The 17,897-nt window shown below is 35.1% G+C and overlaps 1 protein-coding gene across 1 annotated transcript in view; it reads right to left on the reverse strand.

The window, feature by feature from the left end:
* Window positions 1-2,964: 2,964 nt before the first annotated feature.
* The window catches only part of LOC145673441 (protein XRP2-like), a 42,260-nt gene continuing 27,327 nt past the window's right edge, over window positions 2,965-17,897 (reverse strand). The window contains exon 7 of the mRNA XM_081743146.1: window positions 2,965-5,886. Coding sequence (XP_081599272.1) covers window positions 5,761-5,886 — 126 coding nt within the window. The 3' untranslated portion in view covers window positions 2,965-5,760. The remainder of the gene's footprint in view (window positions 5,887-17,897) is intronic.

The raw sequence follows: 17,897 nt of genomic DNA on the forward strand, positions 1-17,897 counted from the left end.
GATCGTGTTAAGACATCCTGCCCGTTATTGTTCGAAATTCCAGAAAATATGAGTTTTATTCTTGGCTGTCCGTTGTTTGGAAGTTCTACATAACACTGGGGAATAGTTTTCAATGTCCGTGTCCGTTATTGAGAATGTCCGTTATTTAGAAGTAACTTTTCCATTGTACTGAATGATATTCTGTTGAGGAATTGAAAAGTGGCCGTTTTTGAGAGGTGTCCGTTAGGAGAAGTTTCACAGTATAAGAAATGTTGTCAAATGGATGTCAACTAAATGTTACTCAACACATACTGGAAATTTCAAAGGAACTGCGCCTGTAAATCATATCTTCAAAATGTTGTCCCTTTCGTCGTACCATTCTTCATAACAGTCCTGTAGATCGATGAACATGTTAGTGAACATGGGTTTCTGGAACGACAAAACAAATGACCGAATCCTCTCTCGTAACTCCGGTATAGTGGTAGGTGATCTGTTCGGAAAATTGCTTCCTTCAGCATATCCGAATTATATGTAGGTATCTGTAACCGTGACGTCAGAAGAGTGGGAAGAATATGAAAAATCCGTTCGACAGGAAATCAAGTGATGTCGAAACTCTCGTGGGCAGGCCAAGTGACTCGCAGTGTGGGCAGTAGCTCTGTCATTGTTGTTGTAATGACAGATTTTTTGTGTGGCAAAAACCGCGCAAATCATGCAAACATGTATCAATAATTAACTGTCGATTGCTGTAGTGATCAAGGTACACATGACTTCCATCACTGAGCCATATGATGCTGATGAAATCTTCAACTTCATATGCCATAGCTCCAGAGCAATACAGTAGACGTGTGCGCTCATCTCATGTGAGACGCTGCCCCACACCGTATGAGTGGAAATAGTGCTTGACAATAAACACGTTTTCCTCCGTTGTAATATTACCTTCGCGCCAACTGCACACTACACTAGTCTACACAAAACTAAGCACGTATGTGGCGCTCATACCACATTGCACATGCGCGCAATCTGTACGTGAATTTTAGTACTATTTGTTTTGCCGCATACTATACGTGTGAACATCAGCAGGTATGCTGTTCTCAATTTGCTTGTCCGTTTAGTACGCAAGCAACGACTCTGCGATGTGTTTACACGTAGATCTTCAAAACTTTCTTCCTTGTTGAAATGAATGAAACTGTAACTTGACTGTATCTTATTATTTCCTCAATTAGTTTTTACGACCGGCACTAAATTCAAATACGAAAAGTTTATTATTATTATTATTATTATTATTATTATTATTATTATTATTATTATTATTATTATTATTATTATTAAAATCTAAGTAGAATAGGTCACTGACCTGGTAACAATGGCATGCTAAAATCATACGCCTCAATATTGATTCAAGAAGTACAATCAATAATTTAATTTGCAGGTGTAGGGAATAGCTTCATCTAAATTATACACATTCAAATAATGTTATGAATAGCCTCGCCCTATTCTAAAATACGTTTTGTATAAATGTGTTGGGTAAATTTCATTCACATAAAGAATTTAAGGAGGATATAATACGAATATTCATTGTCCTTTGTGTACCTTACATGTCTTCTTAATGTAAGATGTAATAATGAACATTACAATTTGGTGTACGGTGTCTCAAATTCCGTTCGCAGTGGAAGAGGACTTAAACGCATAATGGTGGTTTGGATTTCACCTTAAACTGTAAGTTCACGTCTCATATAGCCTCGGTGCTGAAAAGGAACGCTAACCTTCAACAAAACACTATAAGTAAATAATAAATATTTCTGCAAAAATAAAGGGCAATTATCGTCGCAAATTATTTCAGCACTTTAACCTCATATTACCTTCTGTACCCAAACTATCTATCACGAAAAACTAAGAAAAGCTTGATTATTTTCTTCAATACTCCTGAAATATTGATTATTGCTATGTTCGTATTCATGTTTTAACTATTTTTATTTTTTTATTTTCAAAACAGCTATGGATATATCAAACTTTATACTGTTCAAGACAAAAAGATCCTTTTATGAAATTGTAATGGACGCTTTATATATATATAGTGAACTTCTTCTTCCCTTTAAGAAGGAAAAATGTCAATATCAAACTACCGTTGCTTAAAGTATTATTTTCGTGCCTCACCTTATACGTGAAAACAATTAACTACATGAAAAATTACTCTAAATCACAATTTAAAATACATACGTTTTGCACTTACGTCTCAGAATTCTAAAAAATACAGCAAAGTAAGACTAAATTTTAACCTTAAAATCTGAAGGATGTTTCTTTTGATATCATAAACCCTACTTCTTAAGCATTTTGTAAGATGAATTTTCAAGAACAATTAGACTTAAGCACAAGGCTCGAATATGACGAAAACAATGACAACCGACTAACATCTCATTTCTCACACGAGAAATACGAAACTTCCTTTCAACCCACGTGAGATATAAAACAGGAGTAATATACAAACACAGCACATCAATTGAAATTTGATTGGAGTTGAAGTGCACAATGGTTGCAATAGTTTGATTCTCATTTTTTAATCTTATTTTCATATACGTTCACACTAACAGTTACATTATATATATATACACACACAGGGTGATTCATAATATAAACGACAAACTTCCAAGACGTCATTTTGCACACAAGCGAAAAAACGTAAATAAATAAACATGAAAGAGGTTTGCTCTAAAGCAGTATCTCCAATGGCTGATGTATGACGCCACAGCATTACTTTTGTATGACGCCACAGCATTACTTTTGTATGACGCCACAGAACATTTTAATTTGTTAAATTACCAATAATGACGGCATGATCTTTCAGAATTGAACGACACAACACAAACCTTCGGGAACTGCTTATTTACTTCCTTGGTTCTCATTGACTTATGTTCTTCATATATATCGAATTACCATTTCTAGGATACTCCACATAGAGGAAAATAAAATGATTTTTTTCAAATATCATTTTTTTTTATCCATTTGATGATTTTATTTCTTTATGATGGTCATCAAGTGGAAAGAATCTTGGAACAATTAATCCTATGTTTAATAGGCGCCATACAAATACACACACACATGCACGACGAAACTGTCCAACTTGCATGAAAAAATGCTAAAACCACAGGCAAGTTGATCGTGTGTGGCATCGTTTATGCATGTTGAAAGTTTTCAAAATCTTCTGTAAACTTGCATGATGGTTTTGCCGTTCTTCATGCAAGTTTATTGTGTATGTGCTCATTCATGCAACTTGGTTGTTTTATATTTAGGTCCGCCAATCACGACAGCAGAAGAAATCATATTACTCTTTTTTCCGTAATCCCAAAGTCGTTAACGATGGATGATCTGCGTCACATGACAAGGAATTCTGCACGTGAATTTATTCGGGTATATAAAGAACTACCATGTGGGGTTATAGCTTTTCTCATCACTGTGTCACTTCTGATTATAAACGGAGTGACCGTTTCCAGTAGCTCGTTGTACGATTCATTATCCATTTGTAAATATTTCACTATGTTGCCTGTTTCTTAATTCTTGAAGAAGAACGGTGTGACAGAACGTCTCTCCTCTGTAGTCAATCTTTGGTCCATTTAGATCCCTTCCTTTTCAATTTCTTCTTATTGCACAACGCTAGTGCAGTTGCAGAAAGTAAAAGCACGCGTTTCCCCGTCCTCCACATTTCTCAAACGAAAATTTGATTCATTCTTCTAGCAAGTTGGACAGCAAGTTGGTACGTGTGTGGGCAAAAATTCTTCCAGCATGCATGACGAAACAAATCCTTTATGCAAGTGTATGTGTCTATGGCCCCCTTAAAGTTTCTATAATAAACAAACATGTGTGAGTTAGAAATCGAATTTTTTTTCAGACTATACTACCTGCATAATTGTCTAATTTTTTAATTTCACAGTAAATTTTAGCAATAAACACAACCATTCTATAGAATACTATTTCTTTGTGTGTGTATTTCTATGTATTTTTAATTTTTTTAAATATTAGTAATGAAAACTAGTATAGCAATGTAAATGAATACCGATTTTAGAAAAGAGTATACAAACCGTTAGAAACTTACGTAGTAAATATTACAAAACGCAAAATCAGAAAACTGGAAAGCAGGATCTTCATATATGTAGAGTGAAAAATCCCATATCCCTATCGCTAACAAAATTTAACATTTTTCGATTCGTATCGGCCACAATTAATCTTCTATTTATTTCAACTACTTGCGGGAATTTCTTTCAGAAGTTTGTCATATTATGAATAAACCTGCATATATTATCAGCATAAATAAATAAACAAAACTTTTCTATGTTAACGTACAAACATTATTTTTTTTCTATAACATTCACAAATGGGATTCTTAACTATTTTATATCTACATATATAAAAGCATGCAGTGAGATGAGAAAAGGTTAAATATAGGCAAGGGTGCAATTAACATGTTCTGTATACACTGGGTACTTATTTAGCCACAAACATTACTTTGTAACACATATATCAATATATTGTGCTTTTATATATAATTCCACAAAGCTGCTCATAAAAAATCTGTACAAAATATATATATATGTATTATATATATATAATAAATATTAGTCTTGCAAATGTTGTGAATGTTGTTATATATAAAAACAATACTCAAAAACTTGTAATCAGTAGTCTTCATAACTGGTCAACAGTGTGCAACAAAAACAGCTAGCCTCATGGACGATCACACAGTTCGTACCAATCGACACGTCATAAATATTAATTCTAATTTACACACACAAAAAAATGCACTCACGTCCTTTCTATATTTCAATATATGAAATTTTATAACATAACTTTTTACTTTTTTCTTTCTTTGTTGAAATTACCCGCTTTATGATATAAGTTCGCAGATTGGAAAAGGGTCAAATGCACAATATTTAATATATATAAAGAAGTAACTCTATATTTTTGTCTCATTTTTAACACACGTCCGAAAAATAACGTTAACTCTTTCTATATACAAGTAATATATGTATATATATATATATATATTACCACCAATAAAGCTGCATTAATTCTACCTCTAAAACATTGTTAAATACTAGTGTCACATAAATACAATTAAAACTCACATCTAAAAGCTTCTTCGCATTTTGTTAAGGAAAAAAAAATAATAATCTTAACACTTATAATACACAAGTGAAATTACACTGAAACATTAACAGTAATTAAACAACTAAGTTGTCATTGTATCTGATCACAATCTAACTTCTTAACTCTGTTTTCTTTTACATATACAATATGACTATCATGTGTTATGCTATTTCATTTATCATTAATTGAAAATTTCACATAAAATCGACATATTTTTCTGATTACGTTCTAATACATAAACACAAAGACACAGCTAGACATATACACATTCATACGCACACTCATACATATACATGTATACATACACTCTATGACTAGTATATAATAGTATTAATATTACACGTTTTCTTAATGTACTTGGTTTTAGTAGCAAATGAGCAGAGAGCACAAGGACAACAAGCGCCTTATATGCTGTTATGAGCAAATTCCAATTCTTTCAACGTTTTTATGTTGTTTGATTTTCTTTAAATAAAATAAATAGTAATGGAAACTGTATTACCTCCGCGTAATCTAAAAAACGCCGTCAAGTTCTGTGGTCACTTTCAGCAGTGTTGAGCTGTATAATCTTCCTTTTGTTTTGACACTTGTAAACGCACATTACGTCATGAGAAAGAAGTTTTCTCTGGAATATTTTGTAATAACTTATCCAGCCATTTGCATGTCTGCATAATTAAAGAAGTTTTCTATCTGCTGCCCAGATACCTTGGCACTGGAACTCACATACACTAGTCCTGTTGAGCCTGTAGCTGTAGCTATACTAACAGCTACCTGCAGAAAAAAAAAAAAATGTGGTAAGAACAAAATAATCTATATATATATATATATATATATATATATATATATATATATATATATATATATATATATATATATATATATATATATATATATATATATATATATATATATATATAATACAATACAATAAATGTAATTCAGCACATGATGACAGCACCTCTTATACTGCAGTACATAAAAGTTCTTTCCATTTTCCATCCACTTATATTATTTCAACTACGAGGATTATATTTAAATAGTATAAGAAGAAGTTTTCTGCTGTAATGGAACTAGTAAATGTGCAACTATAAATTACACTATAGTCCCTTAGGTACTTCTTTGTATTCTAGTACGTTATTTTCGGGCAGTGTTACAATGAGTAAGTACTTCTACAATGTATGTCACTAGTCAGGAAAACATATACCACTGAAAGGTTTAGTATAATACCTGATAGTTATTTACGCTGCAAAGAGAACCTAGTACGTAAACTCAGCAATCAATGAGGCGCCATCTGCCTACCAAGAGTGCTAAAGACTGAACAGGCTATTCACGGGTTGAAGGATATAAAATGGTATCTAAATTCCGAAGATTTTTATATGTCGACTGCTGTTATTTTGTAAGTAACAGTTTGCATGTTGCTGGGAAGGAACTGTTGCATGATAAATTACGGCCTGAAGCTGCTTTGTGACCACTAGGAGAAGTATTTGATTTTGAATCTCTCAGATTTGTCAGAGGAGTGATGAACACTGTTAATACTATTATTAACTCTGTCGATAATAACTATTGCTGGTGTGAAGCAATAATATTTTAACAGTATGGCTACAATAAGGTTAGCAGCAAGAGTTAATTCCATTTTTGATAATAGATGTGTATCTGAGACATGGGATATTGTAATGTGGGAGACCTTCAGGTTAATTTCGACAATAAAACTACATGATTTCAGCTGTAGTTCTTAATAGATTTTTCTTGCTTGCAGTATAACTCACACTACACTTAAGTCTTACAGTAAATTACTAACAACTTATAATAAGAAATACTAATATTTTTTTACAATGAGCTATTGCTCATGAATGAGATTGAATTACGAACATGCAACATAATAGAAACCCGTTGCGCTTATATAGGTAATCTCATTAACTACATGTTATATTAAAAGCATGTGGTCTAATGCATTAAACTACAGATTATACTGCAAATAATAATAGAAGAGGCCAAAGCAAGAGGGAATAAACTGTTAAGAAACAAAGAAGTATGTAATAAGCACAAAATGATGACCTGGCGAAGAATGCGGAATGATTGGGTCGAAGAGTTTTTTTTTTTTTATCCTTTTAGCAAAATAGAAATAATAAAATGTTTTAATTTCACTTCCACGGTTATGCCACATAAGCCAAATGAGACTGATGAATAACGAAAGTGAATGGAACTGATGGAATAAGAATGTAGACGTAAATGGGAGAACCTGGACAAAATCCACGAATACAATGTTGTCCTCCAAAAACATGTGCCTTGAGATCACGATTGTCGGAATTTTCCCCAGCTCAAAATTCCCGTTTTGTTTAATTTTTTTTTAATAAAACCCAAAAAAGTCCACTTCAAAAAATATACTCCAAAACTTGGATTGAAATAATAATCTTAATACGATTATAATTACTTTTAGTTGAGGTGCTACATCGCAGAAATCAACGAAAAACTGCAAATTGTGATAAGAACATCCCCGTTGGTATAAATAATGTTTAAGGTTATACAATGAAATTAAGTCGGGGAGGCATCGTCTAAAATCAACGAAATCCAAGATGGTGACCATATTTCAAAATGGCTATGCGGTTACAGTTTTTCTGTTATACGTCGTAGGAATTGAGTGTTTAGTATCGATTTATAGGTTTTTGAGGTCAAGGATTGCAATTTTTATGTTAAAAACAAGTTAGAATTACTATAGGTGTTTTTCTGTTCCATATACTTTTTAAATTGAAACATAGGCGAAATCATTATACACTATTTTTATCTAAAAATATATGATATAATACTTCGTTTAAACTGAATATTTCTGAAGTTGAACAATGTTTCTAGATCATAACCAAACACATCGACAACCATCACAGCCATTAATTCTTACATTCATTCATTGTTCACATTCATTGTTGCATAATAGTGTACAAGACAGTCCAACATGTCTGCATCCACACTTGTTTCTACAGTTTTTGTACGTACATTTTATTAGTTCTCTACATGAGTCCGAAATTTCTGACAAGTCCGACCATTTCACGTGCCATGACGCATCATCCAACCACCATCCTCATTCGGCTGGAGAAGGTACACATATTGTGCGTTTGTTTGCTTGTCCCCAAACTTTTACAGCTTGGAAAGCACTACCTAGGGATGATTCCATACCGGGACCAAATACCTGGGGAAAACCTATATATCGTCTGAAAGCTCTTGCCATGAGAAGTACGAAACCGTTTTCAAATCACGGGCAAAAACGCAAACTGACCCTGTATGGGGCCAGTTTATTGGTGTTTGTGATCCTATGTATATGCGACAGAAATCAAAATGAATATTACGATGCATCACACGTAAGCCCTAAGCCCATCATGTTCCTGTTTGGCTCACTGCTAGAACGTGACTCGGGTAAGGGTTTGATAATATCTCTTTGCACCCAAACGTACCCATTTCGTCAGTGTTGCCAACGAATTGTAAATACAACGTGGCAGATGGTTTCTGTACCACTTCATGTATATTCATGAAAACGCGGCATAAATATCATTCGTCACTAGAGAAAATATACTTCGGAGATATTCCTCTCCCAAGGACCCCAGTTTATCAGTGTTGCCAACCAAGTATAAAATAGGAATTTCTAAAACACTTTCCGTACGAGGAGACGTTTATACCCCAAGTTTGGCAGAAACATCACACGAACTATAGAAAAAAAGATGTTGAGTGTGGCAGTCTCCCAACCATTCAACGTTGTCAGTGTTGCCAACAAGTGTAAACATCACAAATTTGAAAATGGCATGACTGCCATTGAAAGAATATATGACAAAAAAGACAGAAGCAGCATTGGACAATGAAAAACATAGTGTATGTCCCCGTCTCCCAAGCACCCCAGTGTGGCAATGTTGGCAACCAATGCGAACATTCAAGATTTTCGCACGAAGTCTACCGCATTGGCAAACATGACTAACAACATGGGTGCTTGTGGTTTCACTAACATACTATAAACCTATTATGGGCCACAGCCTAATTATATCCGCCAGACTAAGGTAATGGGGACACTCACACTATGTTTTCCATTGTCATACTCTGCTTTTATCACTTTTGTCATATATTCTTTCAATGGCACTCATGCCATTTTCAACTTTGTGGTTTTACACTTGTTGGCAACACTGACAACCTTGAACGGTTGGGAGACTGCCACACTCAACATCTTTTTTTCTACAGTTTGTGTAATGTTTCTGCCAAGTTTGGTGTATAAACGTCTCATCGTATGGAAAGTGTTTTACAATTTCTTATTTTTATACTTGGTTGGCAACCCGATAAACTGGGGTCCTTGAGAGAGGAATATGTCCGAAGTATATTTTCTCTACTGACGAATGATATTCATGCCGCGTTTTCGTGCATATACATGGAGTGGTACAGAAACCATCTGCCACGTTGTATTTACAATTCGTTGGCAGCACTGACGAAATGGGTACGTTTGGATTAAAGTGATATTATCAAACCCTTACCCGAGTCACGTTCTAGCAGTGAGCCTTCATGGTGGGATTAGGGCTTACGTGTGATGCATCGTAATATTCATTTTTACTTCTGTCGAATATAGCTACCATACATAGGGTCACAAACACCAACAAACTGACCCCATACAGGGTCAGTTTGCGGGTTTGCCCGTGATTTGAAAACTGTTTCGTACTTCTCATGGCAAGAGCTTTCAGACGATATATAGGTTTTATCCAGGTACTTGGTCCCAGTATGGAATCATCCCTAGTACGTAACACTTGTTGTAATGCGTTCTTTGTCGGTGGCAGTCTTTCAAGGGGACGTTTTTTGGTCATGAACAACTCCTGTCGTGCATTATTGACACTTCTACTGTTACTGGTTGAGCAGTATAGAAATACCACGTATCTTTCAAGAATGTCAAAAATTGCCGTTGGAATGGAAGTTTGAGGTTGTGAGATGAAAGAACATGCAGTAGTGGCTTCTTTAAATAGATTCCTTGTCTTCCAAGTTGATTTTTTGTTTTCCCTGTAAAATTTGGAATACTGTCACAACCCGTAAAACCATGGAATTCTGGTAAAGCTATATAGCCTTTTCCCTTATATTGCTTCAGCTATAGCATAAACTGGAATAAATCCATAATTCTTTCCTATTCCAAATGCAATACAAAGTTTACCCAGGCCCTTTGTTAACAATGGAAAGAAGTAAGCAATTGCTAAGACTACGACATCGGTATCTACAGTGCATATAACAATATTTTTGAAGCCGTTTTCTACTTTGTCTTGGAGGTGGAGTATTATCATTGTGCTAGCTTCTTCATGGTCAGGGCAATGGGCACCAATTAGAGAAATTCGTGCAGTAATATTGCCTTTAATTTCTTCTGCAGTAGTTAGAACCTGAATATTTGTAATATTATTTACGGCTAATGCTCCAAGTAGAGTAAAAAGCCCTTCTTTGTTGCTAGAATTCCGCAAGAAATCTTGCCAATGTTTAGGTAAAGTCACGTGTGAAAGCACTTATCTCCTGGTTCCAACTCCTCTCTTCTGTCTAGTTGCATCTTTAATACCTGGTTTAATGTATCTATCCCAAATCAAATCAATTCTTTGACAAGCAAAATTTTTAATGTCGTTACCAATGTGAGGATGAAATGTGTTCATATAGTAGTCACCAAATGTACTTGAGGAATGTGGTTTTAAAATGTTAATAAGAACTGCACCATCATAAATTATAGCATCACAGATTCCAGGAAAGGCATTATCGTTCTTGTCTACAGTATCTTCTAGAATGTGTACTAAGTCAGATTTATTGCCTAATCTAAATTCACCATTATTTGAAAATGCAGGTGAAATGGTTGGTTTTCGTGCTTTAAAAAACTCTGCATATTCAACTGACGATTCTGTGTAACTATAAAGAGTTTAGAAAACAGCTTAACATCTGTTCTTAAAGTCTTAAGTATACTATTGTGTTTGCTAGCGTCCTTCGCAGGAGTGTTAAACAGGGATATTTTGTTCTTCTTCAAAGGTTGAAACGTTGTTGTAGACTGTTTCGTTAATATTTCCTGGATGAAACTACGAAATAGCTTAATACCAGTCGAATGTGCCGAATAAATTGATGCATTAACTTGCTTGTCTAAGATAATCCTGTAGTCGATGACAATAAGATCTTCACCTCCTAAAAATGGATTTCCAAACTCTGTCAATTTGTTGTAAAATGCTTGAAACTTCGCGACATATTTTACTTGATATGACTGGTACTCCTCATGATGGTGTCGATTGTTTACTTCAGGTTTTAGCTGAATGCCACTCTCAAATTCCTGTATTAACTCATAGATTTCTGGCCTGGCAACCATTTAACGTCTTAATGCCGATAGATACCGCTTCAGCCCTACGGTACCACCATCACCTTTCACTACTGCGTTATTTTGTTCATGTGCTTGGTCTATGCTAATTGCTGAGAAGATTCTGTTTGATTTTCTTATTACAAACTGTCCAGAAGAAAATGAGCGATGTATGCCTGGTAGTTGAGACTCTGCATCAAAAAGATCTTTCAGATGGACCGGTAGCCAACGGCCAACGTAGTTATGATGATCCAGGACAAAAAATCAAGGAATCATGTATTTTAAGCAGTCACAATACAAAAAGAAGTTGCCTTCTCTAATTGAGCAAACAAAGAGAAGCAATAAGATTTCCATATCAAGACAAGCCAGCCAATATTTGAACATGACACTGTTTTGCAGCTCGCTCTTCACTTCATATGTCAAATTCAAGCTCGGAATCAGACTGGTGGTAAGCATCTTCCTACAAATGGTATAGTGCTGCTGCAGTCACTTGGTCAATTCCTCTGGCTTTCTTTACGTGGGGTTGTTTTGAGATAGCTATCTGCAGCGCTATAAGATGCAATATCAGCGCTGGAAATTGCAGCGCTCCATCCACTTCCTGACATGACTCAAAACTCTGAGAAAGCTTGTTCGATGTGGAAGGCACCAAACATCACCATGAACTTTTCTCACCACACATGTCTGGATAGTTCCACTGAATCACTTTTGATAGTTCCACTAAATCGCTTTGCCATTTTCGATTGCCACCTTCACGTACTCAAATCTGAAAAAATAAAAAAATAAAAACAGGGATTAGTTTTGTGTTGCTTTTGTTACAACGAGTTTATTATTATATAAATGAACCACAAATGTGAAACACTGCACTTGTGATCAGGACGTTTCCTTAGCGCAAAGCATCTATCTATCTATCTATCTATATCTATATCTATCTATCTATATCTATATCTATCTATCTATATATATATATATATATATATATATAATTCCTAACACTTTTTAACACAAAAATTGTATTCCTTGACCTCATAAACCTATAAATCGATACCAAACACTCAATTCCTCCGACGTATAAAAGAAAAACTGTAGCCGCGTAGCCATTTTGAAACATGGCCGCCATCTTGAATTTCTTTGCGTTTAGACGATGCCTCCCCGACTAAATTTCATTGTAGACCCTTAAGCATTATTTATACAAACGGGGATATTCTTATCACAATTTGCAGTTTTTATACACGTAGCACCTCAACTATTTCTTTAATCGTACTTCTTAGTGTATGCCTAGTTACAAAATTGGCTTAAAATATGTATTTACCACCAGAACAGAATACCATTGAAAGCGAAAAAGGTTTGGGAATCATTTGTAATAAATTTTGTTTGTATTCGACCAAATTCGCTCTAACTGTTCAACTGTAATATATTATATAAAAATCAAAAGAATCTTGTTTGTGCGCGCAACACAGGAAAACGATTAAACAGTTTGGAATGAATTTTTGGATGCAGTTATCAAGTACCTCGGACTACATTTTTAATCAGATTATTTTGATTAAAATGTGTGTTCTATGGGGGCGAGTGGATGGTCAAAATCTATGCCAAAATCTTAGTACCTCACGATTATGTCAAGTTAGGAAGGTGACATTTTTAAATGTAAACTTCCCATTAAAAGCAAGTGGGGTAGTGTCCCAGTGGTTTTGAGAGTTTCCATTTTAAGTGGGGAAGGGGAGCATTTTGTATGATTTGAAAGTGATTCTACTTGTTGTATTTGATCGTATCACACGGGGAAACGGTTAAACAGTTTGAAATGAACTTTTAAACATACAATAGTTAATACCTACCCTGAGCTGGAATTTTACGTATATTACTTTGATTCAAGGGCACATCAATCAACAATACAGCATGTATATACAGCAATATATATAACAATACAGCATGTAACAGACACGTCAAGTTAGGAAGATGAAATTCGGTATATAAATACTTCACTAAAAATAAGGGGACACGTTACTTCCTGTTTCTGAAAATTTCAATTTTAAGAGAAGAAAGACGGTGTTTCCTATAATTTCTTTCTTCACATTTAAATCGACAATGTCTATTGTTTGTGATCGCGTCAAGGGAAATGGATGAACAGTTTGCAGTGAGTTTTAGAACATAGTACCTACCTCAAGCTGAGATGTTATCATGTAACTTTCCTTAAAGAGCTTAGGGGAAGGGGAGATAACTTTCCTACGGGAGAAGGGGGTTTAAAATTCATGCCATAAATAGAACATTTTACTACACTTTCATTGATATGTGTATTCTAAGGAGAAGAGGAGGCTCAAACATTTTCCTTGCACCTAATTTTTCCATGCAAAGAACGGGCACTTCAGCTAGTGTGGAATCAAAAGTAATGCGGTTATATTTCCTTTGTTTTTATTACATACTTGGATATTAATATAAACAGATAAAATGTCTTTATCTATGTGTCGGTTAATTACAAACCGAGAACGCTTCACTTGAAAAAGGAAATTACTAAAGATTCACCACTATCTTCTCAACACTAACGGCAATCAGATCGTGGAATTAACCATGTGGCAAGAAGATTGTGGTTAATGCCATCTGATGCGATTCTTCTTGCGTATCTTGTGGAGTATGTGAAGCATAGTACAATTATAGCATGTTACAAAACTCCTTTAATCGTAAAATCTATTGTAGGAAACCAAACTGGCAACTGAAAATGAGAAAAAAGTTCCATTTTCAACATTTCAGTTCTTTAGAAAAAGGAGAGAGAGACTTTATTTCTTTTAGAAAATCGTCTATTCAATAAAGCCATTTTTTATCGTTGGCTTCTGAACTTGAGGCACTATCCCAGTATTTGCCTGGCGTGTTTTGAGTGAAACTCAGGGCAGCTGGCTCAGGGATTTCAATCATAAGTGTAGAGGGGATTTTCTTCCTATTTTGTCTATTGTGAAAATTTTTAGGAAACATGCAATATTTGTACATGGAACTGCTTGTAAAAGACTGTCAGATTTTGACAGGCATTATACAGGCGCCTGTTTCGGCGAAAACACATGTAAAGAAAATATTACAAGCACATTGTCTTCAGGTGATATGCATGTCGAAAAAGTATTAAACTTCTGTTGGAAACTTTGCACGGAAACAAGCGTTGTACAGAGCCTGTACATTAAAATGAGAACATGCAATGTACACGTAGTCACTCACATGCAAGTAAATGGAGGGAATATGTGCATGTAAAGTACCTTGAATGGATTGTTGATAACATTCGCAATACAGTAACAATGAAAAGTACAAGGAAGGTGCCTGTTTATCAACATGTGCATGTCTGACATTCGCATTACATGTAAATACCATGTATTAATGTATAGCATGGAAAATGCATGATGTAGAATATGTTATTTTACATTTATCATTTTCGTGTACATGCGAAGTGTGTAACTCCCCTACGTGCACTGTATAGGCAATGTACAGGCGAACGGGAACATGCAATGATCATGATTGCCAATATATGGATTAAACAGATACGTGTCGTGAACAAGGTGGATTGGAGCTAAACATTCACGTTATAGAAATGAAATGAAATGAAATCTTTGAGTTTTACGTCCCACGGTTATGCCGGTTAGGCTAAAGGAGACGGTGATGATGAGTAATGAATGAAATGGTGGAATGAAGAAAGTGGGAGGAAACGGGAGAACCCCGAGAAAACCCACGCACACGGTGTTTGTCCACCACAAAGTTCACTTGGCGGGGGCTGGGATCAAACCCGGGACCCCTAGCACCAGAGGTGAACGCTCTTCCACTGAGCCACCGCGGCCCCCATTCACGTTATAGGCATAGGAGACATGTAATATTCAGGTACCAAGTTTCCAGTTTGTCATACACATATGCAAGGTCCTGACCGTGTATAGTACTTAATGCGATGTACGTTACATGTATATTCCCCTAACATGCCCACTAATTCGCTATCACCTGTATTTCACATGTATTTAACATGTCAATTACATTTTTATCAAATGAAAAGCAGTTGTCGTCAGATCCTCATGAGGTAACGTATATGTCAACTACATGGAATATGCCAGTTACGTACACGTTTTTCCACTCTCTACATGTTTACACGCATTTTTCACGTTGCAAGGTTGCAAACCTATCAACATGAAAACCACCTATTTCCGTGAAATGAACATGCAATGATCGTGAAAAACATCAATACCTGTCTCATGCGTTTAAGTGTTCCATTTTCAGGCGCATGCACAGGCGCCTGTAAAAATACGCCTGTTTATGCATGTTTCACAGGCGCCTGTAAACCATCTGCATTTTCTGTCTGGGGTGGTACATAAAATTATCCACCTCCTTGTTACTGTAGAAAATTCTGTACTTCCTCCTTCTAGAAATCGAAATAAAAGCGAGTATCAATGCTGCAAAGTGTGTCCCACGAAACGCGTATGGGATTTCACGGATTTCTTGGGCATTACTTGTTTTTCTTTCTTTTTTTGTTATTTATAATTTTAGTTCAATGTTTCATGATTATGTACCAGGGCTAAGGGAGACTGTGATGATATGGATAATAATGGTGGCATGACAAAAGTGGTAGGGAACGGGAGAACCCCGAGAAAACCCATGCACACATGTTTGTCCATCATAAAACGCACTTAGTAGAAGCTGGGATCGAACTAGTAACCCGTGCCATACGCGGTCCCACAAGGAAATTCCATAGTTTCATATGTACAGTAGAACATATATGCTTAAATGGTATGTTAAGTAGGAATATAGCTTTAAATATACATCTAAAATTTAATAAAACCCAATTTTACCCAATAAAACTCACTGGGCTGGGCTTTAAAAAAAAAAAAAAAAAACTGGGCTTTTCACAACCCTGCTTCAGATCGATCCACGGACCCGTCACATCAGAAATGAGCTTTCTACCAGAGCACAGTGCCCCGATTCTTGAATTGCAGTTAATATCGTAATTAGAGATGCAAGGGCTCGGAAAAAAACCGGCTTTTTTGGAAAAAAACTCGGTTTTTTCTGCTTTGCTTTTTTGCTTGGGAAATTTTGGGCTTTTTTCAAAATTCTGCTTTAAATCGATAAAGCAGACTTTGTTTCGCTTCTCTATAACACAGAAAGTCATTTAATTAGTGGTTGATGCCGATAATAATATAAAACCTCGAAAGTAAACCATGAATTTCGAAAAGATATTTTAAACAATTTTACTTCAACATTTTTACATTATGAATTCCAAAGGATTAATCAATGTATATAATAAACACATTTTAACCTCCTATATACAAAAGTAAGCAGAGTTGGCAAGAACCATGGTTGTTTCTGAAAATGCCAAAAACCCGTTTTGGGGGGGGCAGTTTAAACCAGGCTTTTTTGGGGTTTAAACCAGGTTTTTTGATTTAGATATTTTGCTTTATGTATTTGTATTACATATTCACAGAAATAAGTTTGTTTCGCCTTGGTGTTATTATTCAACAACGTGGTTATGCTGGAAGAGGTCCCATAAGCTTAAAGAAGTCCGGTCAGTAAATTTCTTAAATTGAGAAACTCCCGCCCTAGCCATCGGGAAAATCCCGTCATTCTTTTAAATGTAAAACAATAACGGGAAAATCCTGTAAAATTTAATTTGCATGTAAAATTTAAAGGTCAACGTATTATAATCAGTACGCTAAAACTGAGTGACACACAATCATAGTCAACGTCTTGCGAATAAAATCAGAAAAATAAACACACTGCTGATGAGGATCTTGGATAGAAGACCGAAACGTCACGTGTAAATGTGTTTTTATATTAAATAAGTGCAGTTTTGTTCAGCAGTGTGTTTATTTTTCTAAAACTGAGGTATTAAATTACAAATTTAGTATGTAGGTATCATTGAAAGTCCAATCCAAGCTAATGTTGGAAGCTAAGTAGGCAATCGATAAATTTTCCCAATTTTAATCAATATATTTAAGCAACCTTCGCTTCTTTATAAAACAACAGGCATGCAGAAATATATAATTTGGTTTCGTTTTGTATGTTTAGGCTTAACATCCTTACGTAATACCGAGGTTATCAAGGAGAAGACTTTCGCTTAAAGTGACATCCGAAAGAGTACTTGGTTTACACATGAAAGAAGGGTTGTGGTTCGACCGACAATTGAACATGGGACACCTTGATTAAAAGGTGAAAAGGAAATAAGACTAATGCAGATGGTTTGACATGTGGAACGTCACTATGAAGTTCACACGATTCGCATTTTTGTTCTTTTAATTTTTTTAGTTTAAACCAGTTATTTTTTAAAAAAAAAACAGCTGGTGTAAACGAGCCAACCCTAAGAGTAAAAACTTCTTTCAAAAAATACACAAATAACTAGCAAAATTGTATGTAGTATTTTTACTTCAAAATATTCCATACCCTCTTTTTGAAACAAAATAAAATTAAAATAAAACATAAGAGAAATACTTAGATTTGTATGATACAATTAAAG

This window comes from Thermobia domestica, chromosome 16, assembly GCF_964235325.1.
Source record: "Thermobia domestica chromosome 16, izTheDome1.hap1.1, whole genome shotgun sequence".
NCBI lineage: Eukaryota > Metazoa > Arthropoda > Insecta > Zygentoma > Lepismatidae > Thermobia > Thermobia domestica.